General features: G+C 40.1%; 1 protein-coding gene across 6 annotated transcripts in view; it reads right to left on the bottom strand.

The window, feature by feature from the left end:
• The window catches only part of TRAPPC9 (trafficking protein particle complex subunit 9), an 819,600-nt gene that overhangs the window by 374,157 nt on the left and 417,690 nt on the right, over positions 1 to 27,753 (bottom strand). For all 6 annotated transcript variants that reach the window (XM_045006039.1, XM_045006043.1, XM_045006044.1 and 3 more), the window contains exon 20: positions 16,602 to 16,755. In XM_045006039.1, coding sequence (XP_044861974.1) covers positions 16,602 to 16,755 — 154 coding nt within the window. The remainder of the gene's footprint in view (positions 1 to 16,601; positions 16,756 to 27,753) is intronic.

Below are 27,753 nucleotides of genomic sequence, written 5' to 3'. Positions count from 1 at the left end.
TAGAACTTTGAGATTGTGTTTCAGTTACTATCATGTATTTGTATTGCAATATCACCCAGGGGCCCCAAATCCACTGTGTTAGGCATTATACAAACATATAACAAAGACCCTGCCCCAAAGAGTTTACAAACAAAATAAGTAAAATTTTAATATTTAGTTTCATAGAGTGAGGACCAATTATTTATTTTAGCACAGTAACTGTAGGAATAAGAAGTACAATTTATGATTTCCTTACATTATCAATTCTTTGGGGGTAGGGTCTCTCATCCTATGTGTCTGCACACCACCTTACAAAATGGAACTTTATTACTGCCTGGTGCCTCTGGATGCTAACGCAATGGAAAGAACAACATATTTGATCATTTATAACAAACAATGCTAACATTAGAAAAAATCAATATACACTGAAATTTACTTGAAAGATGCATTCAGATTCTATGGCTTTTCTCACCCACTGAAGGGGAAAATGAATTTTCTTTTGTTCTATACTGAAAGGGTTATCTCCAGGATCTTTAATGTGATTTATTGGTTTTATGTTGCAGATTGTGCATTTTTAATGACTATTTAGTTGTTTTTAAAATAAAATAGAATGAGCCTGAAATGTATTTAAAAAAAAGTGGAGATTACTTACTGTAACTGGATGTTCTTCAAGATGTATGGTCACTATTTGAATTCCATGCATGGGAATGCATGCACACTATTGTGCCCAAGTCTAGAAGTTCTTCTAAGCAATGTCTGTTGTCACATGTGCAGTACATCTCCTTTTGCACTGACAGAGGGTATAATGGGCGCATTGCAGGTCAATGCCTTTCCAGTTCCTCTTCTTACTGTAAATCCAACAGGATGCGAAGCAGAGGGATGGAGGGCAGGTAGTGGAATACAGAGACCAAACATATCAAAGAACCTTCAGTTAGAGTAAGTAACCTCCACTACTTCTTCTGGTGATGGTCCCTACATGTATTCCATACATGGATGATTAGCAAGGAGTGTTCAGACTGGAGGAGGTGCAAGGAAGCTGGTAGCAAACATACTTGCAATACTGCTGACATCACTGCTGCATCCGTGGGCCGGGGCATGAATTAGGGCAATAATGCATCAAAAATGTGTGGATTGAATTCCAAGTGGCTGCTCTGCAGATGTCCTGTTGTGAAACATCTGATAGGGATGCGATGGAGGCAGCTTGTTCTCATGTGGAGTGAGCTGTGACATGCCCAGGAGGAGGAATGTTTGCTAACTTGTAGCACTCTAAGATGCATCCTGAGACCCATTTGTAAAGCCTCTCAGAGGATATGGCTTGTCCATGGAGCCTCTCTTCTATGGTGTTAGAACGTCTCAATAATTTCTTAATGGGTTTGGCTCTTTGCAGGTAGAACATCGGATGCTGAGGGAGTGAAGTCTCTTGAGGTATAGTTGAGGAGAAACCTTTTCTTTGTGAAACAATGTATAAGGTGGGTCCTCCATGATGGTGCCAAGCACGCTGACCCTCCAAGCTGAGGTGATAGCTACTGAGAACACTACCTTCATGGATACGTGGGCCATGGTACAAGTCACCGTGTGTTTGAAAGGTGGACTAGTGAGCTTGGACAGGACAATGTTAAGGTCTCATTTAGAGGTAGGTTTAAGCACTGATGGGAAGTTCCTGATCAGATCTTTAATGAATCTAACTGTAGCTGAGTGAGTAAAGACAGAGCATCCTTCCACTGGAGAGAGGAGGGCATTAATTACTGCTAGGTGTACTCATAGCAAACTAATAGAGACACTTGAAGTCTTTAGAGATAGGAGACAGTCTAGAACAACCAAAATGCTTACAGTATCTGGAGAACGTTGGTGCCCTTGTGCTTAGTCTGAAAAACATCTCTGTTTGACTTGATATCAGATTCTAGTAGATTCTTTTCTACTCTGGTTAAGGATCACCTGAATGGGGACTGAACACAAGCATTTAGTTTTCAATGCCCATCCAAAAACCAGGCAGTGAAATGGAGTGAGTTTGGATTGTGATACTTGGTCTTCCCCCTGACTTGGGTTAGGAGATCTGAAAACAGGTGAACCCTGATTGGTGGATGGGCAGACACTCTTAGAAGATCTGTGAACCAGAACTGTCTGGGCCGGTGGGGAGCTCGAAGAAGGATGTTGGCTTTGTTGCGATGTATCTTCCATACAACCTGAGGAAGTAGGGGAATGAGAGGAAAGGCACCTCTGAAGCCATTCATCTAAGACATCAGCAGACCATTGCCTTGGGAGTCACAACACATGGTTCATCTTGAGCAATATAGAAGTAGCATGTTTGAGACACAAAGAGGTCCTATAGCGGAGTATCCGACTATGTATCTCACTTAGGACTGCAGTGCAAATCTCCCACTCATGGTCTACTGAGAAGCCTCTGCTTAATCTGTATCTCATGGAGCTGTGAACAGCAGGAAGGTACACTGCATACATCATGACGCAGTTCCTGATATGCCAGTTCCAAAGTCTGATGGCTTCCTGGCACAGGGCATGTTTATATAGATCACAGTGGTGATATTATCCAACATTATCTGAATATGGAGTAAACATATAATTAGAAGGAAGGAATGATGAAGAGGCACCTGTTGGAGTCTGTGGATCCAGTTCTACCTCTTCCTCTCTGTAGACTGATGGAACGGGCTGGCAAGAGTAAAACTCCTCAGAGGGGCCCGCACACCTCCTATAAAAAGATCCCTCAGATGCCAATAAGGCCAGGAAGAGGAATCAAAATAGTTGCAGGAGGCCCAGGAAATCAGTACCTCCAGTCCCTGGGGGGTTCATATCTGGCATAATGGCGAGCAAAAGCCCTTGACTGTCTGTCAGGGCTCAACAGCTTCTCAAGAAATACTGGTGCAGCCATCTGCTCTGATTCATCGAAGTCCAAGAACTGCTCCATTGGTAGTGGTTGTGCTGTCAGTACCAGGGCACTCCTCCTGGATGGTTGGAGGTGAGATAGCTCCAGAACAGTGATGTAAGTCCCTCCTCTGAAGTAAGGACACTCTTATGAGGGGCAGTCCAGAAAGAAGTGGAGACTGTTGATAAGGCAGGAATATATCATCCGGTATTATATAAGTCTGGCCCTGGTGTCCAAGGAGTTCCTGCAGTTAAGTATGATGAATCCAGTGCATCTGTAGTGACTGGATGGTTTTTAGATGGACAAGGTAGTTTCAACGATGGGTCCAGACCAGCACTTGTAGACAGAACCAGTAAGCATCTAACCTAAAGCTTTGGTACAGAACTGATCGACAGAACCAGCAGATCTTTCTTTACATATCTTGCATTCAGATCTAGGAGTCTTCATAGGAGCTAGCTTCTTAGGTTCCATTCACGACAACTCACTCATTGTGGACAGACTCGGGAAGGAAGAACATTTCTTTTGGACAGCCCTCAACAAGGATCTGTCCTTGTGCCCATGAGAGTGCCCTCTACTCTCAGGTAGGGTGGAGCTGGGGGGAGGGGTACCACAACCGGGGAGAAAGAAATAACCTATACTATAAACTTTTTAACCACTAAGTACTAGTCTAAGAATATAACTATTTACAAATGTTTTCTATGTAGGTTAAGAAACTAAGTGAAGGAGGACACAATTCTGACTCAGGCTATGCGACAGTAAGAAGGAAATGGACTGGTGTCAACCTGTACCACCTCTTATACTCTTGGTTAGGAACACAAGAAGAGCTACTGTGCATGGGTGGGCCAACAGACACTGTTTTGAAGAACTTCCAGACTTGGGCATGTGGCAGGCAAGTGCACTAACATGGAATACACATAAGGACCATCACTCGAAAAATATGGGAGGTTTCCTTTAATCATTTCACACTAGACATATGTATATTATGTAGTATTAGCATATTTAATTCTATCCATGGTTTTCACAGACCCACACTGACTACTAGACTTTATACTTAGTGTTTATATCCTATCTGTGAAAAGAGAACATTTAACCGGAACATATAGGCTTTTTAAATCATATTCATATCTTGTCAATTTATGAAATGTTTAAAAAAAATATGGAATTGCTCATTTGGTAAGTGATAATTAATTTGGTAATTGACTAAAAGATACTGTTTTCCTCTAGTTCTCTGTACATGTAGAGTATAATAATGGAGAAAATGAGTCAATATGGTCAGCAAGATAGGCAGTGGTCACCGCACACTAGCAGCCTAACAGCTGTCAATGTTTGTAGGCCTCACAGCAAAGGACAGTTTTAAGGAGGGTTTTGAAGAACGATGAGTTAGTACTGCAGATGTTTACAAGGAGCATGTCACAGCTGTGGGGGAAGAATGTGAGAACACACAACGGTGCTTGTTTGAAAATTTAACAAGTGGACTATAAGAGGCAGCAGATGATCTTTCATTATAAAACAAAAGATGATAGGTAGGGTTAGGGTGATCAGATGTCCCAATTTTATAGAGACAGACCCGATTTTGGGGTCTTTTTCTTATATAGGCTCCTATTACCCCCCGCCCTGTCCCAATTTTTCACATTTGCTGTCTGGTCACCCTAGGTAGGGTGGGGACAGGTCATGAAGGGCCTTGGAAGTAAAGACAAGTAGCTCACGTTTGATACAATAGAGAACAGGGAGTCAGTGAACGGATGGAAAGAGGCATGATGTGGTCAAATCAACGTGCTTGCAAAATTATCTTTGCAGCAGTATTCTGAACAAATATAAGTGGGGCAAGATTGCATTTACTGGCCACAAAAAAGAATGTTACAGTAACCAAGGGCTGGTCCACACTAAGAAGCGGGGTCGAACTAGGGTACGCAAATTCAGCTACGTGAATAGCGTAGCTGAATTCGAAGTACCCTAGTTCGAACTACTCACCCGTCCAGACGCTGCGGAATCGAAGTCCGCGGCTCCAAGGTCGACTCCGCCACCGCCTTTTGCAGTGGTGGAGTACCGGAGTCGACCGCGGCGCTTCCGGAGTTCGAACTATCGCGTCCAGATTAGACGCGATAGTTCGAACTCCAAGAAGTCGAACTCACCGCGTCGACCCGGCTGGTAAGTGTAGACTAGCCCCAAGACATTAGCTGATGAGAGCCTGCACATGAGTTTTAGCTGTGTAGATGGATAGTAAAGGCTGTAGCTTAGAAACATAATGCAGAAAGCAACTGCAAGACATAGACGTAGCCTGGATGTGAAGACCTACAGCGGTCCGAGTCAAAGATGAAAGGGAGAGGGATAGCTCAGTGGTTTGAGCATTGGCCTGCTAAACCCAGGGTTGTGAGTTCAGTCCTTAAGGGGGCCACTTAGGGATCTAGGGCAAAATCAGTACTTGGTCCTGCTAGTGAAGGCGGGGGGCTGGACTCGATGACCTTTCAAGGTCCCTTCCAATTCTAGGAGATAGGGATATCTCCATTAATTATGACACTTAGGTTATGGGTCTCAGTGACAGGTAAAATATTGGTCTTGTCCACAGTGATCAAGAAAAAAGGTATCAGGGAAGATTAAGAGGTCTGTTTTAGCTATGCTGAGCTTGATCTGACAGCTAGACATCCACAAGGAAATGTCAGAGACACAGGCCACGATTTTAGTTTGGACAGATGGAGACCGAACCAGAGTAGAGAGTTAGAACTGTGAATTTTAGCATCAAATTGGTAATTGAATCTGTTCACAAACAGAGGTGATTACCCACAGATAGGGTGTAGAAGAAGAGGACCAATGACAGATCCTTGTTTAATCCCCCAGGAAACCGGAGAGGATATAACGAGGATCCTCCAAAGGACACACTGAAGCAGTGATTAGAAAAGTAGCAGGAGAACCAAGAGAACAGTTTCATGGAAGCCAAGGAAAGATAACATTTCAAGAGGAGGAACATGGTCATCTGTGCCAAAGGCAGGTGACAAATCAAGGTGGATGAAGATGGAGTACTGGTTCTTAGATTTCGCTAAAAAGAGGTTGGTAGATATTTGGCAAGAGCTGTTTCTGCTGAGTGCAAGAGTCAGAAGCCATATTGAAGAGTCTTGGATGGAACTGGAGAAGAGGAACTTCAGAAAGCAATTCCTCCTTTTTACACTAAGGCTTTGGCTACACTTGCATTTCAAAGCGCTGCCGCGGCAGCGCTTTGAAGCGCTTAAGTGTAATCAAAGCGCCAGCGCTGGGAGAAAACTCTCCCAGCGCTGTCCGTACTCCACTTCCCTGTGGGGAATAACGGACAGCGCTGGGAGCGCGGCTCCCAGCGCTGGGGCTTTGACTACACTGGCGCTTTGTAGCGCCGCAATTTGCAGCGCTGCAGAGGGTGTGTTTTCACACCCTGCTGCAGCGCTGCAAATTTGTAAGTGTAGCCAAGCCCTAAGCCCTGCATTTCACTACACCTTAAGTGAGCTCACAATTCTCCAGTAATAGATACCCTGCTGCTCTGATTTCCTACTCTGTAGACCTGCTAGGAGAACTGGTTTGTGGGGTTTGACCCTACCTGGATGACCCTACAGCAAGTGACTGGCACTAAAGACCAGAAGGGCAGTATCCCCTGTCACAGGGCCTAACGTAAGATTTAATTTATACATGTGGATGAGTAAGAAGTTTACTTATTTAGGAGTAAAAATCTCTAAATAAATTAAATTGCAGGAAGGATTGGATTACAACCTCAGGCTCACTGTATGACCTATGACAAGTAACTTAAAATCTCTGCATGTCTATATTTCCCTATCTAGAAAGAGGAAAAATTAATATTTATTCATCTTTGTTAATTGTTTTGACATGTACACATTCAAATGACTGTATAAGGGATACTCATTATTACTCTGAAAATGTGTCCATGCAACAATGATGTAATCTTACACAACACGCCTGTTCCCTGTATGTGTTCAGAGTCCTATGTGCTGACTTTCTCCACCAAAGTATTTTTTCTACTAGTATTTAGCTTGTTAGCACTGCAGACCACACACAAAGATGAGAGTAAGCAGAACCCTCTTCTGGCCTGCCCATCTTCAACAGAAATATTAGAAATAAGATCCAAAATCTTTACTGTGTGTAATGCATGCATCAGCTACAATGAACAAACCTTTACTTTTAGATTCCAATATGAGTCTGCAGGTCTGGCAGTTTAAAAGATTAGCTTTTTACTTGTACATTCAAAAAAATTATTCTAGAGCCACAGAGGCAATGAATACTACACCCTATGATGCCATTTTAAAAAATAACTTTTCAGAGTGGAACTTTACTTTGTCTCTCTTAAGAGACAGGGGGCGAATATTGTATAATTTTTTATGTTGAAAATCTCAAAAACGGTTGAATGAACAAATTATATTCCCTAAGGAAAAAATTTGTCTCTTAGATTCTAACAAAACTTATCAATGTATACTGCTGTTCCAAAGACACCATATAACTAAAGCACAACCTACTGAATGTATTGTGTTTGAAATGTGATGCTAAAAAGGAATTTGGTATAGATTTATCAAATTGTTTTCCATCTTAAATCCCTTAATTGTTTTCTATCTGCTGTGCAGTGTTTCACCTCAGGCATGCTGAAGATGTTTTTTAAGTCACACTTGTCAGTTTCTGTATGAATAAATACAGGTGGATGAATGCATCCCAGTCCTACTTCAGCATAAATAAATTAGCAAATTTTCATAAATAGAAATTATACTAATGAAAAACTGTTTTAAATGATTAATGAACACTGTTTACCATAAATCTGTTTTCTCATTTGCATTTTGAACTTTTGGAATGCTGATTATGGTGCTGTTTTGATCTTGCTTAAGGCACTTGTTTAGGTTTTGAAAAACAAGATGAACTCATTTGCTGATCTCAGTCAACCAGATGGACCAATGAAACCTCACTTGTTTCTTGAGACAAAATGGGGCAGTAAAGGAGATTTATTACAAAGTACAACATGATTACACATAAATATTTATTTAACATTCTAAAAATCACAAAGCTACCCCAAGAGATGAACGATCTGAATGCAAATGTAAACTATTTCTAAAACTGATCAAGATTCACATAAGGGTGGAATGAAACATAGAAATTAGATAGAAGAGATATATTAGGCTGTCAAAACCATTGCTCTATCAATGCTAGATTATAACTTAAAAAATTTTCTATTACTTTGCCTAGTCTTGTTTTAAATGTCCCATATAAGTGAAAGGATATGTAATTGACATACTTAACAACACTTTTAACAACCTTAACCCCAAAAATAAAAACCTTAAAAATATCATCAGGGTGTCACATGGTACCCATGTGGAAGATGGCTGCCTAGTCCCGCATCTCCTTGTGTCCCACATATTAATTCATCTCTAATAATTACTGTCCTAAAAAACTGGCAATTAAGTTTCTGTCATAAATGTTTAAATAAGTCTCCTGGATGAACTTCAGACTGTTGAATGTGGATTCCAATGAAACAATGAGAAGCAACAAAAGACCTAAGTCGGAATCACCTAAGCAGCTGAAGGGGGAGACCGCAAGGGCACAGCAGAACATAGCCCAGGATATCATGGCACTGAAAGATTTCCTCACAGACTGAGCGTATTCAATCTCCAAAGATATTTGTGGCCTCTCTACAGATGTATGTGATGTAAAATCCCAAATGGCTCACTTGGAAAATGAGCTACAAAGAACTGCCAATAAAACCAGTGAAATTAAAGAAGAAACTGCCTCCTGAAAGCTTGGACTAGACAAAGTGGAATAAAAAACAGGATGGTTTAGAAAACTGATCTCAAAGGAACAATCTTCACCTCCTGGGTGCTGCTATATGTCTAGACTAAGGAGAAAGATATTATAAAAGTGAAAGCAGTTATAAAAAATTTAAAATGTAACAAATGAAAAAAGGGCAAGTTGATTAGTAATAAATACAAAACAGAAGCTAGGAACTGTAGAAAATTGATAACAAACAAAAAGACATCCGGAGAAAACTATGCCCAGTAGTGATAGGAACAACAACAAGGAGTTTACAAAAGGATTCCTAACAATAGTATTACTCCATTATTAGGTGGAAATGGTAGAACTGTCAATGATAATGCAGAAAAGGCAGAAGCATTCAATAAATATTTCTGTTCTGTATTTGGGAAAAAGCCAGATGATGAAGTCAGATCATATGACGACGACATTCTTCCCATTCAAACAGTAACTCAGGAGAATGTTAAACAGCAGTGACTAAAGCTAAACATTTATTAAAGCACCAGCTCTGGATAACTTGCATCCAAGTTTTTTTAAAAGAGCTAGTTAACTAGATTGCTGGACCATTAATGCTGATTTTCAGTAACTCCCAAATGTTAGGGTGACCAGATGTCCCAATTTTATCAGGACTGTCCCGATATTTACTTGTTTGTCCTGCGTCCCAACCGAATATCGTGAATTGTCCCGATATTTTGCACTCCAGCACACAGGTGCCCGCAACTCAGCCCCGGCCCCACCCTGCCCCATTGGATCCCTCCCCAAATCCCTGCCCTGGCCCCGCCTCTCCCCTAAGCCCACTACATTCCTCCTCCTCCCCGCTCCCTCCCAGGCTTGTGCGAATCACCTGTATGGGGAGGAGGAGGTGAGCTGATGTGGTGGGGGGCGGGGTGGGAGCCCCAATCAATTTTTGCTATGCTCTGGTGGCTTTTTTTTTGCTCCGCCAGTGACCCATATCGCCATGTCCCGATATTTCATGTCTCTCATCTGGTCACCCTACCAAATGTAAATGTATTCCTCTAGAAACAAAGAATGCAGGCCATATATACAGGATGGGGGACTTTATCCTGGGAAGCAGTGACTCTGAAAAAGATTTGGGGGTCATGGTGGATAATCAGCTGAACATGAGCTCCCAGTGCAACACTGTGGCCAAAAGGGATAATGCAATCCTTGGATGTGTAAACAGAGGAAGCTCAACTAGGAGAAGAGTGGTTATATTCTCTCTGTATTTGACACTGGCGAGTCCACTACTGGAATACTGTCTCAAGTTCAGGTGTTCACAATACAAGGAGGATGTTGATAAATGGGAGAGGGTTCAGAGAAGAGCCAGAAGAATTACTGAAGGGTCTGAAAAAGCATGTTGTATAGTGGTAGGCTCAAGAACCTCAATCTATTTAGCTTACCAAAGAGAAGGTTAAGGGGTGACTTGATTACAGGCTATAAGTACATACACATGGGGAACAGAGAACAGTATAACATGATCCAATGGTTGGAAGCTGAACCTAGACAAATTCAGACTGGAAATAAGGAGTAAATCTTTATCAGTGAGGGTAATTAACCATTGGAACAGTCTGGCCAGGATCGTAATGTAGTCTCCATCATAGGCAATTTTTAAATCACAATTGGATGTTTTTCTAAAATACATGCTCTAGTTCAAACAGGAATTATTTTGGGGATGTCCTGTGCCTGTGCTATACCTGAGAGAACAGTGGATAATCACAGTGGTCCCTTCTGGCCTTAAAAATCTATGAATCTTATAAGGAACTAGTGACAATGGTCCATCACACTTGTCACATCACATCTAAGTTATTGAAAAGAATTTCAATAACTAGATTATTAAATTACTAGAAATTAAAAAACCTAGGGCTGAACCAATATGCCATCCAGATATTGCAGTGTGTGCAGTACATACTGGCTAGTTTCCTAAGCAGACTTAACAAGCTTGAATACATTATCCCAGTGATTTACACACCGCACTGGCAGCCAATGTAATTCCAGATCTAATTCTAAGTTCTTGTCCTGCTCTTCAAAGCCCTGAATGGATAAGGGTTCATTTACCTCATGGAACATCCATCTTTCTTCACTCCTCAATAACTTGCTACACTCAGAGACATTTTGGCTGGTAGAGCTCATGTTTCCTCCTGGCACAATAGGGAGAAGGGTATTAACAGCGATGGCCTCACAAAAATGGAACAAACTTCTGCATGATGATATTTGGCTGATTCTGAATCCTGAGCTCCTTCACACAACATGGCAAGATGCACCTATTTAAATTGGCATTTCCCTAAATAACCATGCAGGAAAAAAAATAAAAAATCAGCCTCTGACACTGTAATTTAACATATATTTGTAGTTTGTGTCTATTGTGGTGGTGGGTTTGTGGCTGATAATTAGTCTGAAATTGACAATATATTTATAGAAAAACAGACCATTATCAGAAAGTACCAGTTATTGTATTGTGACTATTTATCTGTGACAGATCTGAACTGACTGGTAATAGTGGAAATGAATAACTCTAAGGTATTTCTTAAAAAAAAAATCACAATTTAGTACAAGTGCCAACATATCCTATTACCAAACCTCAGGGTCAGTCTGTGTCCCATAAAAACACTTAGAACTGCGTAAAGTTATTCAAAAATGAAGGTTACTTATCTGTGACTAGAACTGTTCCAGATGACGTTCTATACATTCTCACTTAAGGGAACTAGGCTCACTCTGAGACTCTGGAATATTCTGGAAAGCAGTGTGCACTAGGGGCCTATAGAGGAGGGGGTTAGATTTATCAGAAACTGGGAAACCTTTTGGGAAAAGAGGAGCCTATACAGAAAGGATGGGCTCTACTTAAACCAAAATGGAACCCGGTTGCTGGCATGTAAAATTAAAAAGGTCATAGAGCAGTTTTTAAAGTAAGGGCTGGGGGGAAGCCAACAGGTGCAGAGGAGCATGTGGTTCAGACACAGACATCCCTTAGGGGAGGGTCTATTAATGGATATTCTCTATATCCTAGTAAGGAGGAGTGGGTAGAAGATGATAAAATACGGGCAGAGTCTGATGAGAAACAGTTAAATGAAAGAGACCCATTCAATTACATCACATAATGGCAGACAGCTGAAAAGTGACAATTTTTAAGTGTTTATATACAAATGGTAGAAGTCTAAGATGGGTGAATTTGAGTGCCTTGTATTAAATGAGGATATTGATATAATAGGCATCACAGAAACTTGGTGGAATGAAGATAATCAATGGGACACAGTAATACTGGGGTACAAAATATATCAGGAGGACATAACACGTTATGCTAGTGGAGGAGTGTCACTATACGTGAAAGAAAACAGAGTCAAATGAAGTAAAATTTTAAATGAACCAAATTGTACCATAGAATCTCCATGGATACTAAGCCCATGCTTGAATAATAAGAATATAGCAGTACGGATATACAACCAACCACCTGACCAGGATGGTGATAGTGACAGTGAAATGCTCAGGGAGATTAGAGAGGCTATAAAAATGAAACACTCAATAATAATGGGGGATTTCAACTATCCTCATATTGACTGGCTATATGTCATCTCAGGACGGGATGCAGACAGTTTCTTGACACCTTCAATGACTGCTTCTTGGGGAAGCTAGTCCTGGAAACCACAAGAGGAGAGGCAATTCTTGATTTAGTTCTAAATGGAGCACAGGATCTGCTCCAAGAGGTGAATATACCTGAACCACTTGGTAATAGTACAGTAAGTCCCCACTTAACGTCATCTCGCTTAACGTTGTTTCGATCTTACGTCCGTGCTCCTTTAAAGTTGTACAATGCTCCACTATAACGTCATTTGGCTGCCTGCTTTGTTCACACTGGCAGTCCCTCATCAGATACCCCCCCACCCCCAGAGGACCCTGCAGATCAGCGCCTTCCCCTGCTCCTCCTGCCCATGGCAATCAGCTGGTTTGCAGCATTCAGGAGGCAGGAGGGAGGAGCGAGGACTCGGTGCGCAGGCTCCCCCTCCCTCCTGAACACCGCAAACCAGCTGATTGCCGCAGGCAGGAGGGGGGAGGAGCGAGGACGTGGCGTGCTGAGTAAAGAGGGAGAAGAGGCGGGTTAAGGGTGGGGGTTTGGGAGAAAGGGTGGAGTGGGTTGCTTCCTACCCAGCAATGATGTTCCCATTGCTTCATACTCAGCCATGATGATTGTAGTATTAAATTGTTTCTTTAAAATTGTTTAAAACTTATACCTGTATTAAATAGCTTGTTTAAAATGTATATAATGCCTTTTGTCTGGCAAAAAAAAAATTCCTTGGAACCTAACACTTCTCCCCCGCCCCCTCCCATTTACATTAATTCTACTAGGGAAATTGGATTCGCTTAACATCGTTTCACTTAAAGTCATATTTTTCAGGAACATAACTACAACGTTAAGTGAGGAGTTACTGTAATCATAACGTACTAAAATGTAACATTCCTGTGGAGGTGGAAACACCAAAGCAGTCCACCACAATAACATTTAATTTCAGAAAGGGGAACTACACAAAAATGAGGAAGTTAGTTAAACAGAAATTAAAAGGTACAGTGCCAAAAGTGAATTTGAAGAACAATGCCAAAGACTCAAGAAGTGACAACAATTTTTTTTAAGTACACCAGAAACAGGAAGCCTGCTAAACAACCAGTGGGGCCACTAGATGACTGAGATGCTGAAGGAGCACTCAAGGACGATAAGGCCATTGCGGAGAAACTAAATGAATTCTATGCATTGGTCTTCATGGCTAAGGACGTGTTTGAGATTCCCAAACCTGAGCCATTCTTTTAAGGTGACAAATCTGAGGAACTGTCCCAGATTGAGGTGTCATTAAAGGAGGTTTTTTGAATAAATTGATAAATTAAACAATAAGAAGTCACCAGGACCACATGGCATTCACCCAGGAATTCTGAAGGAACTCAAAAGTGAAATTGCAGAACTACTAATTGTGGTATGTAACCTATCATTTAAATCAGCTTCTATATCAGATAACTGGAAAATGTCTAATGTGATGCAATATTTTTAAAAAGGCTCCATAGGTGATTCTGGCAATTACAGACTGGTAAACCTAACTGGAGTATCAGGCAAATTGGTTGAAAGTATAGTAAATAACAGAATTAGCAGATACATAGATGAACATTATCTGTTGGGTTTCAGAGTAGCAGCCGTGTTAGTCTGTATCCGCAAAAAGAACAGGAGTACTTGTGGCACCTTAAAGACTAACAAATTTATTGAAGCATGAGCTTTCGTGAGCTACAGCTCACTTCTTCGGATGCATAGAATGGAACACACAGACAGGAGATATTTATACATACAGAGAACATGAAATGGTGGAAGTATGCATACCAACAGGAAGAGTCTAATCAATTGAGATGAGCTATCGTCAGCAGGAGAAGAGTAAAACATGGTTCTCATAAAGGGAAATCATGCCTCAACAGTCTACTAGAATTATTTGAGGGTGTCAACTAGCATGTGGACCATGGTGGATTAGGTAATTTAATACTTTCTCTCCTGTAGGACAAATTCTGCCCTCCAATGTTTGCAACTGACTTTTTACTGAAGCCAATGTGATTTGCACACATCTCTAATGACAAAATGTAACCTTTTGGTTTTATGGTGCGTCAATCATCACTAAATATTAACCAATTATCGTTACAAGATTGTTATTGAAGAAATATAAACTCTAAACAACCCAGGTGGTGGCTTGTTTAAAAAAATTATATGAAGAACTAAATTCATCTGGTTATTTATGGCATATGCAATACACTCAAAACTACATTTTTTAAATGTAAAAATGTTTGATATAAGGCAACATTAATTAAGAGCTTTACCTGTGCCATTAATGCCCATTATGATGGATCCTGTGTAACGTCTAGCTATAATGACTCCTTTTATTACCTGTCCTTTATTGCATATGCTCATAAAAAAATACAACATTCATATCTAGGAAACTGAACATTGCATAAAAGCTCCAGGTATTTTTTTCCCTTTAGCTGTAGAGTAGGTTTGATTACTTCAAGAAAAATTGTTCATATATTGTTCCCTAATGTACAAATCTCTCTCATACACACATCCAAGTACATAAAGTACGGTTAATGGGATACCTCAGGAAATTAATCTGAATTTAGTCCAAAGAGGAGTTAGGTAAGGTAAGATGAAAAAATCTCTTTCTGTATAGAGCTCACCAGCATGGAATCTGGGCTATATCTAGTAATACCTCAGATGCATTTCTGAGACAGCCACCCCGCTAGTTCTCTCATCTTGACCCCCTCGGCTTCATGGACACCACACCCAAAAGGCAGAGTTCTCCGATATCTGTTCCAAAAAGACACATAAGATTGTGGACTGACCAACAGGTTACAGCCTGACAGATCATGTCAACAATAGCACACTCTTTTGGGCTATGAAGAAATGCCCAAAGTGGAAAACCTGACTAATGAGGAAAAGTTAGAAAAACTGGTCAAGTTTAATCTTGAGAAAAGAAGACTGAGGAGGAGTACTTGAAATCAGTCTTCAAATATGTTAAGGTTTGTTATAAAGAGAACAGTGAATAGTTGTTCTCCATGTCTACTGAAGGTAGGACAAGAAGTAATGGGCCTAATCTGCAGTAGGGAGATTTAGGTTAGATTTTAGGGAAAAAAAATTGAACTATAGTGGTAATTAAGTTCTGGAAAAGGCTTGCAAGGGAGCAATCCCCATCATTAGAGGATCTTAAAAGCAGGTTGGATGAATACCTACCAGGGATGGTCTAGATGTACTTGCTCCTGCCTGAGTGCATGGGGCTGGATTTGAGGAGTTCTCAAGGTCCTTTCCAGCTCTACACTTCTATTATTCTAAGTGTAACTTAAAAAAATATTCTCAGCATTTTAAGGCTAAATCATGATTTCATTACCACTTTGCAGACTTTGCTTTTGGAGAGAACGAATCTAATTTTATATAACACCAAACTCACTGCTATTCTGCATTCCCCAAAAGTTGAGGAAATAGACAGAATTTGCAGCATACCCATATGACTCAGATTAAGACAACCATTATATTAAGACCTGAACATCGTGAAAAATCTAAATAAAATACAGTGCAATTAATTAAGTCTATAATTATGTTAAGTTCTAATTGTTTTCCCTTTCAGTAACCTTATTAAATGGTGATATAAATTATAAAATAAAATGTGTCATAAGGCTGCTATATATACTGTGGCAGAGTTCTGACCTTGCCCCCATGGATCCTGCGCTTCTAGGTGGTTTATGCTAGCCTCAGTGGCTTACTGTGACCCTCCACGTAGCTCTTCTCTCTCTAGGGCCAGGGTTAAGTCTACTGAGCCCTTTTCATCATAGGCCAGCAAGGAGGTTGGTGAGAGAACTCCCACAGTCTCTGTTGTCCCTGGGGGCTTATTTCAGAACAGTTTAGCCTCTGGTCCTGACAGAGGCCTGACTTCCCCTCCCAGGAGATGTTTCTGTAGTGGTGGGTTGGGGGGAACCCGGGCCTGCCCTCTACTCTGGGCTCTGGCCCAGGGAGCCTAATGGTGGCAGCTGTTGGCAGCCAACCTTTCACTGCCAGAGTTGCTACATTCTCCCTGGGCCACTTCCCCACAGCTCTCCTGCCTCTCCCTTCTTCACCCTTTCCTTAGGGCTCCCTTAACGATGGTTTGAAGGTGTCGTCATTAACCAGCCCTTCAGCCGCACTTCCTCTCCTCTGGCTCCCCTCTGCCTGACTGGAGTGAGCCCTTTTTATAGTATCAGCGGGGCCTTAATTAGAGTCAGGTGGTCACATTAGCTTAATGGGCTCACCTGCCTCTTTGCAGGTTAATTAGAGTCAGGTGTTCTCATTAGCCTGGAGCAGCCCCTGCTCTGGTCAGTCAGCGAACAGAAAACTGTTAATCCAGTGGCTAGTATATCTGCCTTCTGCTATTCTGCTGTACCCAACTGGCCTGGGTCTATCACAATACATAAAAATCAAGCATTTATTAAAGGATATAATTTTCCAGCAAACGTCTAACTTGCTGTTGATCTCCAGACCTTTCGCCTGCTGTCTCTCTTCTTCCAGTTGCTTTGGGTTTGCAAATTGTATCCTTTCACCAGGGGAATCTGGGAAACTCTCGAAATTAAACTTGTCAACCTGGATAGCCATACTGAGATGGGGGGGGGGGGAAGGAAGAAAAGAAAAGAATTGTTAATACAACAATTTAGTGGGAATGTCTCCCACAGATCATTTCACAGACTTTTACCAAACCAAACAAAAAGGTATTATATATTGCTTCAGTAAGAGTAATCTGGATCACAATGATGCATTAATATCATGATTCATGGTACAGAATATTGAAAGCAAGTTATGATCAAAGATCCATATTGGTAAATTGAGAAAACACTAGGGGATCCCTTCATCCCTGAAACCTGTTCACTTCACTGGGGCTCCTCAAAACTCAACAAAGCTGCCACCAGAAAGCAGGACTTACTTTTTCAAAGTGATGAAGATACATAGGATGCAACAACAACATTTGGACAAACGGTTACACCCCTAAAACTTGGTTCAGCAGAGATAATACTTTCTCCATTTCTGTTTTTCAACCTATTTTAGTTCAGTTCAATGACTTAATTCAAAGTTAAGAAACAAATTGGGAGTTGAAAAGCCAGGAAAGCTTGTTTTCCTCTTTCAGTCTCTGAATCAAAAGTTAGAGAGGATGAGCTCTACTAATTCTAAAATCTTGAAAGACATGGCAACCACAAAATCAGTTCAATTCACTAACTACACATAATACTTGCTTGTTTAATAAATCAGTTAGATTTAAATGAAACATATGATGTGATAAATGTTTTCTTCTAGGTATTCAACATATTAAGGTAGCATTATTTAATAAAAAAATTAAAATGCTGTTTTGTGCTTTTTTGCTGAATTTCCATCCAAATAGAGCTTGATACATATCACCAGTAAAAAAAAAAAATTAGTAAATAAGAAATGCGTTATTCTTCATTTTCTAAAATACTAACAATGTAAAAATTAAGAATGTCAGTAAATGAAAGTTAAGCTATATAACTGCTTAAATAAATGTATAGATAGAGTGTATCCTCCTGGCTAGCAAAAAGAAGCATCAAAATTAATGTAAAGCCTATATTTAGTAGCAAATCAACATGCTTTAATGGTTATCAACCATGAGAATCAATCTTCCTTTAGGAGAATAACTAAAATGTGCAAATGCAAAAAAAGAAGTTAAAAATAATTATTTAAATCAAGGTTTCTTGTTGCTTATTTAAATGATTAAAATCAGTGATTTACACCACTTTGATTTAAATAAATCCACCCTGCTTAAAATATGAGTATGCTAGTAAGAAAACACTAAATTACATTTTAGCAACTCATCCCCATACAGCATCAAAGTAAATGTAAAAGAAAACCAAAAAAAGAAAAAAAAATTGTAGGAATATCAAAATGTGTCCCTGAAATTAATTTTAACTTTTGTTTCCTTCAAAAATTATACTTTTAAAACTCATAACTTAAAACAGGGGTGGGGAATTTATGGCCCGCTGCCTCATTACATCTGGCCCATGGCAAGTCTCCGTGCTGCAGATCAGAAGTGCCTAGCCTCGACGCCCCTCGACGGCTGGAGTCACAAGCGCTGGCTCGCCTCACTGCGGGGGGGAAGCTAGGGTTGCCAGGCGGTTAAAAGTCCAATAGGCTCCGTGCAGCTCGTGGAAGCAACCAGCATGTCTCTGCAGCCCCTAGGAGCAGGAGCAATCAGGGAAGCTCCACGCGCTGCCCCTGCCCCCCAACGCCAGCTCTGCAGCTCCCATCGGCCAGGAACCATGGCCAATGGGAGCTATGGGGTGGGGCCTGTGGGTGCGGGCAGCAAACACTGCACAGAGACCCCTGGCCCCTCCGCCTAGGGACTGGACATGGTCGCCACTTCTGGGACCAGTGCAGAGAAGCAGTCAGGGAGCCTTCCTTAGCCCCGCTGTTCCACCGATTGGAAACCACCTGAGGTAAGTGCCGCCCAGCCAGAGCCCGCACCCAGAACCCACTGCCCCAGGTCAGAACCCCCTCCTGTACCCTAACTCCCTCCCAGAGCCCACATCCGCACCTGCAGCCCAACCCCCTGCACCAGGTCAGAACCCCCTCCCACACTCTAACTCTCTCCCCGCATCCCCACCAACACCCCAACCGCCTGCCCCAGCCCTGAGCCCTCTCCCTCACCGAAACTCCCTCCCAGAGCCCACACCCCAAACCCCCTCCCACACCTCAATCCCCTGTCCCAGCCCTGAGCTTGCTCCCACATTTCAAACCTCTTGACCCCAACCCAGAGCCCCCTTCTGCTTCCCAAACCCCTGGCCCAGCCCCAACTCAGAGCCCACACTCCCAGCCGGAGTCCGCGCCTCAGCCTGGAGCCCCCTCCTGCACCCTGAACCCCTCATTACTGGCCCCACTCTGGAGCCTTGGGGAAGCCCTGAGCCTCCGCCCCCCACCCCGCACGGGGCCGTGTGTGGCTGATTTTTTCTGTGGGTCAGTGGCCCTGATAGAAAAAAGGTTCTTAAAAAATAATGAAATTACCACTAAACACTGACATGCCCCTGCATATAGATGTACAAATGAAGACCCCGGCACCCCAACAAGTCACTTTATAACATGAATAAGAGACTCCAGGGTGTGGACATGCTGTTTAATATAACTATGCCAAAAGTAGCTTCTCTCACACACACACAAACTTCCTAACATAAGCCTACAATTTTTGTAAATGCAAAACCTATATTTACTCATGCACATGAGATAACTGCAAAAGTACCCAATTTCCATGCAGCCATGCAGATTTTGTACATTAAAACATTTGTAAGCAAAACTCATGAAGTCCATAGCTTCAGCATCTCTCAATGCATCTCAGCCACTACTAGACAGTATTTTCAACATTTTATGGTAATAGTAATACAAACAAATAATTAGTAAAATAATTACTTTATCAAGCATATGGTGAGGCATGAAAACAAATTAAAATATTATGGTATAGTGTGTGCTAAACAATGAGATATTAAACTATAAACAACAATTATATAAAAAAACAAGAATTTACACCTTTCTGAAAGTAGTGTGAAATGGGTTTTCCTGTATCCAATAGAATGTGTTTCCTGTCAAAGTATCATAAATAAGAAGCACTTTCTGAAATGGACTGCTATGGAAAAAATTAATTAGTAAAGAATTAAAATACACTACTTTGGACAACAACAAAAAATGAATGACTGCTGATGACTTTGCTCCCAGGCAAGACAGAATGAAAGAGACCAGCTTTTAGCATAATTCCTGTGGCAATACAACTCACCCAAGAGCAGGAGTGTCAAGTACATTTCCTAAGGTTGGAGGGAACTACATTAGTTTCTGTTCTGTACCTCAGCAAATTTCAAATGTGGAAATATTTTTCATGGATGTACTAAGACAGGCAAATGTAGAATAATGGAAGTAACTGAAGTAAACAACTTACAGATTTTTGTTGGAGAGGGAGGTTTATTGAATTTGTGATGTTTGTTTAATTTTTTAATTAAAATATCCTACAAAATAGAATTTTTTTCTTTAATAAAAATTTATTTCAGCTAATTCAGTCTTATTTCTAGCCCTTGGTAAATGTAGGACAAAGCTTTGGCACATCCCAAAGTACAGGGAGTAACTTACAGTCATAAAAGTTTGAGGTGGAAAGAGGGACCCAGAACACAGCATCAGGCTAGAACCTAAATGAAGGGTAATTTACAGGAGAAATTCTTAATGCTCCATGATTCTCCTCCATAGTCAAAGAGCATAGGTGTGGCAGGGAGCCAATGGTGGCACCACCGTTATTGATCCTGCAGGCTGCTACTGAATAGGAGTGTCACCACTGTAGGTCTTGCTGGAGCCCTAGGCATAACTGACAGTATGAACCAAAGGCTATGAACCAGAGTAGACTTGGCCTTGGTAGAACAGCAATACACTAGGTATGAGTCAACCAAGTATTAGTCAACATTCCTGACCTGAGAGGAAGGTACAATAAACACCCAGAGTTCTCAAGTAGCTATGTAAACACATTCTGAAGAGATGGTGCTGGGACACATCAACCCCTCATAGAATAAGGGTGGGATAACAGGATAATGGATGAACATGTTTTGTTTGAACTAGCAGGCATAAGGTATTAATTAACAACATCTGGAGTGTAATACCTAACTTGTTTGTATCGATGTATAAAAGTAGAAGGCATAAGAGAGGCATCTTTGTACTGGTCTAGGGGACAGAATACTGCTATGCTGACTGAACTGGTACCTTGTTGCAGGCATACAAGTATTAGTGTACCTGTAGCTCCTATGGGGCACTAGCACTGTCCTTTGTAAACAATAAACTTGTCCAAGCACCTTCATCCCCGAACCAAGCCTGTGGTCTCCTTTTATGAACAACACTGAGGTGTGCTGAATTAGCCAGCTGTACTCTGTGCTAGTGCAGCTAACAATGGAGCTCCAAGAATTGCAGCACTAGCAGCATTAACAACTTTGCAGCACTTGTAACAGTCCACAGCCACAACAACCATCAAAACTTTTTTAAAAACCTGAGAAATTTCTATAGTAAATCATAGACTAACAGAAGTATTGGAGCATAAGCTTTCGTGGGTGAATATCCACTTCATCAGATGCATGTACATGCGTCTGACGAAGTGGGTATTCACCCACGAAAGCTTATGCTCCAATACTTCTGTTAGTCTATGAGGTGTCACAGGACTCTTTGTTGCTTTTTACAGATCCAGACTAACATGGCTACCCCTCTGATATAGTAAATCAATGTTTTATTTAGCTTTATTACACCTTTAATCAAATTCAATTTCTAAGAAAATTCCCTCCCCTTCGACTGGGAGGCAGAAATAACTTGCCTAAAAGCTGAGGTAATCAAATCAATTTGGAGGAAGTAAACACAAATATCCTCCTGCATTAAGACAGTAAAAAGAGCCAAAAACATTCTTCAAATGCTTTGATTACTTCAAGATTAGACATATACAAAACTATCACTGAGCTCATGAACATGTAAAATGCATATGTTGTGGAAATATATTCATGCTAAGGAGTATAATTTGGCCTAATCCTGTTGAGGAGGGCTGTACTAAACTTCCAGACATGATTCAGAGAAGCTCAATAGACACACACAAAACCAACCAACAAAATTATAGTACAAATGACAAAATATTAAGATATTATCATTTAATTTAATGTTAAGGTACCCAAAATATATATGATAAAGAGACAGGGAAACATTTGAGTTATTTGTGGGCGTGTGCTTTGCAATGAAATGATTATCAATGATAAATTGCTGTTAACGATAACATTTGCTCAATATGTGATGGCCCTCAGGGAATTCATCAGCTGCGCCTTCCACAAAACATAAAATGGTAATGCTAAACTGACAAATCACATCAAATTTATGAGACCCTCCCTGAGCTCCATTCATTAGTCTTCCACTTTTTATTTAAGTATCCTATTATTTCATTGTCTTTCTTGTCAGTATCAGGTATTCATCCCTTGTAAGACTGTGGAACTTGTACACCATAGTTAAAGAAAGCGTGAGTGGGAAAGAGCACAGATCTTCCATCTCTAATAAAAGCAGCGGAAGATCTTCCCTTTCTCTACCTGGTTGAGTAAGTAGTGCCCCCAGACTGCTTACCCTCCTCCTTGGTTCATATGGTGAAAGCTCTCAGTCCTGTTTCAATCAATTTTAACCAATGCTTGCACCTATGCTCAGGTGTATGATATATACTGCACTGATGATATCACATCAAGGGAGACAGGCAGCACAATATAGTAGCATCCTGAGAATAAATGTTATAAACCATGAGGATGAGGCAAAACCATGGAGGGAAAAACATCACATAGTGTAATCTGCAGAACAATACAACAGGTACAGTACTATACTGAGGATACCTGGGGGTGCAGGAAGTGGAAAGAATCAGAATGTTAGAAATTCATGACAAAGGAAAGAATCTTTTAAATATTCTTGTAGTACATAACCTTTCAGTGCTCCTATTACTAAAAAAATTCATATGAAGTTCTGTCACTTTCCTGGTATTGTATCATTAAAACTCCTTTACCATTTACTCCTCAATGTTTACTGAAATGGAAGGCTTTTAATCTACTAAAAATCAAATATATAAAAAGGAAATGCCTCGAACACCACATCTACCATACATCATGAAGAAAATCTATAGATACACACACACAGGCTATACTTCCACTGAAACATGCCTTGACCAGTCGACTTTTAAATGCTGTATGTCACCTTCTGTGTACCATTGCCTTAACAAATGTGTTCTGAATTTGATAGATAAAAAGCGTCCATTGTGTTATGCTTATTATTTTAAGAACTTAAAGATGGTCTAGCTTTGAAGTGATTTTATAAAGATGCACTAATTGATAGCCTCCAAATAAAAAGCAGGAGATATAGAAGGGGAATGCACTGCACTTAGTTTCAACTTGTTCCTTGCACTGTGAAATAAACAATGAAAGAGAGAGACAAGGTAGGTGAGGTAGTTTTTTTTACTTGATCAACTTCTGTTGGTGAGAGAGACAAACTTTTGAGCTTACACTGGTCCGGGAAACATACTCAGGATGTCACAGCTAAATACAACATGGAACAGATAATTTAGCATAAGTAGTTAATGCCTATTTCAAGGGACCATTCAAGGTGAAGAGTCCCATTAACAACCCTCCACTCATCAGGGTTGGAGGGGGAAGAAGGGACGTGGGGGGAGAAAGGAAAGAAGCTGGAGAGGGAATTGTTAGTGGATTATAGATTGTTGGAATAAGCCATACATCTATTGCTTCTATTCAGTCCATGATTTTAGTGTCTAGCAAAAGCTTAAAATCATAACTTTGCTAGACACTAAAAAACATGGATTGAACAGAGACAATGGATGTATGGTTTATTACAACAATTTACAACCCACTGACAACCCTCCTCACCCCCAGCTGCTTTTCCCCTCCATTCATTCCTTTCTCTGCTCTGATTGGAGGGGTGCTAACAAGCCACTTCACCTAGAATGGTCCCTTGAAACATGTCAACTAGTTATGCTAACCAAATTTGTTCCATCTTGTATTTAGCTGTGACACCAGGAGTACATTTCCCAGACCTGAAGAAGAGCTGTGTAAGCTCGAAAGTTTGTCTCTCTCAACAACAGAAGTTGGTCCAATAAAAAATATTACCTCACCCACCTTGTCTCTTTAATATCCTGGGACTGATAGGGCTGTAACACTGCATACAATGAAACTAAGACACATGCTACGTATCTAGGTTTTTCTCTAATTCTAGATTCAGAATCCTTACTTAGTTTATAATTTCTATCTGCTGTCAGAGTCACTGGACTACTGTCCCTCTTCGTTTTCAAAATCTGTTAGCATTTTATAAGGCGTACTAGTACCTAAGTACAAACAAGAAGAGAAAAAAATGAGTGTACAGCAATTATTCATTTTGCAAGTTATGCTTAGGCTTGGCAGAATTCTATTTTTTTAATTGACTGATAATATTGATCTTTATTTTTAATAATGTTTTCTATTTTTACCATTTAAATTTTCTCAGCTGTAGAAATTATGGGGTGGGTCAGTCAATTATCTAATGACAGTAGACAGTGATTCAAAAATAAAGTTTTATAACAGTTAAAACAAATATTAACATATTTCAAAATATACAAAGTAAATATCCTTAAATCAAACTCTTAACAAGTTCACAAGCAGCATTTTGCTTACTTTGCCAATCTTTAAATTTCAGCTTTCATCAATGGAAATATTTTTTCATTGGTTTGTGTGTGTATGGCAATATTGACGTTTACCAATATTTAACAATAAAAATTTAATCCTTCCAAGCCTAGTTATGCTATACAGGAAACCACGGACTTAACAGTAACCACGGTTCAGGGGAAAACTGAAATCTGAAGTCAACAAGACCCACAAATCCCAGGACTTAAAAATTTTTATACTTGCTTTGAAAAAAAGGAACTAGAATTTCATTTTAACCTACTTTACCTTGAATATAGCAATTCAATTTTTTGAGAGGAGAGGGTTTTAATAACTCATGAGATATTTGCATAAAAATACTGCATTATGTAAAACAATATCCATGGCCAAAAATGCACATGGAAGACAGATTTTTTCCCCTTTTTAGTTCTCTAAGGATAACCTTGCTGGTGACGAGAGAAGAATGAATTGACAAGTTTTCATGAATAATGAAACATTCATGTTTTGAAGCTACTGGTTTTAGTCATGAAATAAGTCCACATTATTGTGACAGCTGCTCAGATGATAAAGTAGTATTACAGGGATGCAAATTAGTCAAATATAAATTAAATGAATGAATAGGAAATGAAAGTCAGCTCATGTGCAACACAGATATATCTGCATGGTGCTGTGCCATGGCACTTGTCAGGGTTACTTAAGGAAAATATAACAAACCTTCCAAAACTGTAGAGAGTAGTTAGTTAAACATCAGTAAACCAACTCTCACTAAAGTGATGATACAGCATTGTTAAAGATACAAGAAATTTCACTTTCCTATATATATGCATTGCCACTTTATTGATATATTACTGTCTGCCACAAGAACCAAATGCACAGTACAGGCAGATTTTTATTGAAAAAGGAAATATTTGAAATAAAATGAAAATATTAGTATTGTAAGACCCAGTGTGCACTATACATTCTTACGGTATCTGTCATTTTCTGTGAAAATAGAGTTAGTAGAAATTAGAAACTATCTTTCTAACTGGCACAGAAATTTTGCAATGGCTGAAAACAAAGGCAAATAAAAAAATGCCTTACAGAAAAGCTGACATCCAAATACCTTCTAATTAATTTTACATTTTATATAAACTCTATATAATAAAATGTGGCAAATACAAATATAATTTAACACAAGTTCAACAGTTTATTAAAATCAACATAAATGACATAATGATGTTTGAACATACATTTAAGAGATATATTAAATGGCTCCCAGAAATTGGCCACCCTTATATTTAATCATTGATATTTACTAAGACTAGCATTCTAAATTTATGTACACCGCATTGATTTCTATTTTTTTTTTAATTATTTTTAAAAATCCATACTTCATATTTTATATGAAAGTGCAACGGTAAAACTAAATGACTCAGCCAGCCCACAGGAATTATCTCCCTCCTAGCCCACAACTGATTTCATGAAGAAAAAAGGACTGCGTTAACATCTGAACTCTGCAGAGGGAAAGATAATTTTTCCATTCATCTTTGAAAGGTCAATTAAATTCACAAACTGCACTTATAACTTAAGTATTTTATTTAAAATAATTGACATGAAAGATAAGTAGCCCATAATGCTGAAGTCTCAAATTCAATGGCATCTACATATCTGATCCAAAGAATTTCAGATAATAAAAATTCAAGCTAAGAAAGAATAGTTCCTCTGTATATAATGTAATTTCTAAAAAGCCTGCCACATTAAGAGTGTGTTAGCTTGTTAAATGCTCAAATTGAAGCAGATTATGTTATGGATACTGCGATTGTTGTCTCTAAAGGTTCCTCAACCCAGAAGCCCTAAATAGCAATGAGGAGGGATAACAAATTCGCTCCAATCTCTACCTTTTTCACTTGACCATTTAAATGGTTTATGCTTTCATAACAAAAGCCACACTGGAAAAGTGTTAGCTATTTATGGAAATACGAATTTTGCTATTTAATTTACGTATTAGGACACCCCTAATCTACAGACAAACGTTCTCTAGGGTGGGGAATAAGAAGCTAATCATCAAAGCTCATTCACTTAATTAGGAAATTTGGAAAAGCGTTAGCATTATATTAAGTGAAGATGCATACATATATAGATGAATATCTGATCTCTATTCAACAATGTCAAAGCCGTATTTGAATTATTGACAGATCAGGATTTATTTTGCTTGAACCTAGACAATTATCTTAGCCATTCTCTATGTGTAGCACCTCATAATTCTCTTATTGCAATGCTAGCCATTTGATGAACATTTTCAGAAACTGCACCATGTAATTTCCAGTTTTTTAACTTATCTTTTTATGCTTCTGAATTGTTCTCTGTCACATGACGCAGGATATATGTACAAAACAAAAAGGTTACTTATCGTACAGCAGTTGGTCTGAGATATGTTGTCTATATGTATTTTACTCCTGGCATGAGTGTGCCCCCAGTGCCAGAGATCAGAATGTTTTGATCAGCAGTGCCCACTGGTCCACACTTGTATCCTACCTGTCCTTGTGCCCCTTCCTCTTGAGGGCATAAAAGGGTGGAGTGGGGCCAAATGAATATCAGCTCCTTCATTAAATAAACATCCAATGAGTATAGAGTTCAATATAGTATGGTAGGAAGGCAGGTTGTGGAATACATATAAACAACACATCTTGAACATCAGATATTGCAAGGTAAGTAACCTCTTTTTCTTCTTAAAGTAATTATCTATGTGTATTACACTCCCGATGAATCCCAAGCAATGACCTCACTGGAGGTGGGATATTGGAGTCCCAAGAGAATAATGATTAAATAACTACTTTGCCAAAGCTAGCATCTGCTTTGGCAGCCTCCCCTATGGCATAATGCTCTGTAAAAGTATGAATTGAGTGCCAAATGGCTGCTATATGTATTTCAGGAATTAGATCATTTCTAAAAGAAGTTGCCCAAGCAGCATAAGCTCTAGTAGACTCAGCCTTGAACTGAAAAGATGGTTACTCACCGTAGTAACTGTTGTTCTTCGAGATGTGTTGCTCCTATCCATTCCATGTAGGTGTGCGCGCCGCGCGTGCACGGCTCTCCAGAACATTTTTACCCTAGCAACTCCGGCGGGCCGGCTGGGCGCCCCCTGGAGTGGCGCCGCTATGGCGCCTGTTATATACCCCAGCCGGCCCGTCCGCTCCTCAGTTCCTTCTTGCCGGCTACTCCAACAGTGGGGAAGGAGGGCGGGTCTGGAATGGATAGGAGCAACACATCTCGAAGAACAACAGTTACTACGGTGAGTAACCGTCTTTTCTTCTTCGAGTAATTGCTCCTATGCATTCCATGTAGGTGATTCCCAAGCCTTACCTAGGCGGTGGGGTCGGAGTGAGAGGTGGCAGAGCGCAAGACTGCGGAGCCGAAGGCTGCATCGTCTCTAGATT

This window comes from Mauremys mutica, chromosome 2 (genome assembly GCF_020497125.1).
Source record: "Mauremys mutica isolate MM-2020 ecotype Southern chromosome 2, ASM2049712v1, whole genome shotgun sequence".
Classification (NCBI taxonomy): Eukaryota; Metazoa; Chordata; order Testudines; family Geoemydidae; genus Mauremys; species Mauremys mutica.
The sequence above is the reverse complement of the archived record's forward strand: the minus strand, read 5'-3'. Positions and strand labels throughout refer to the sequence as shown.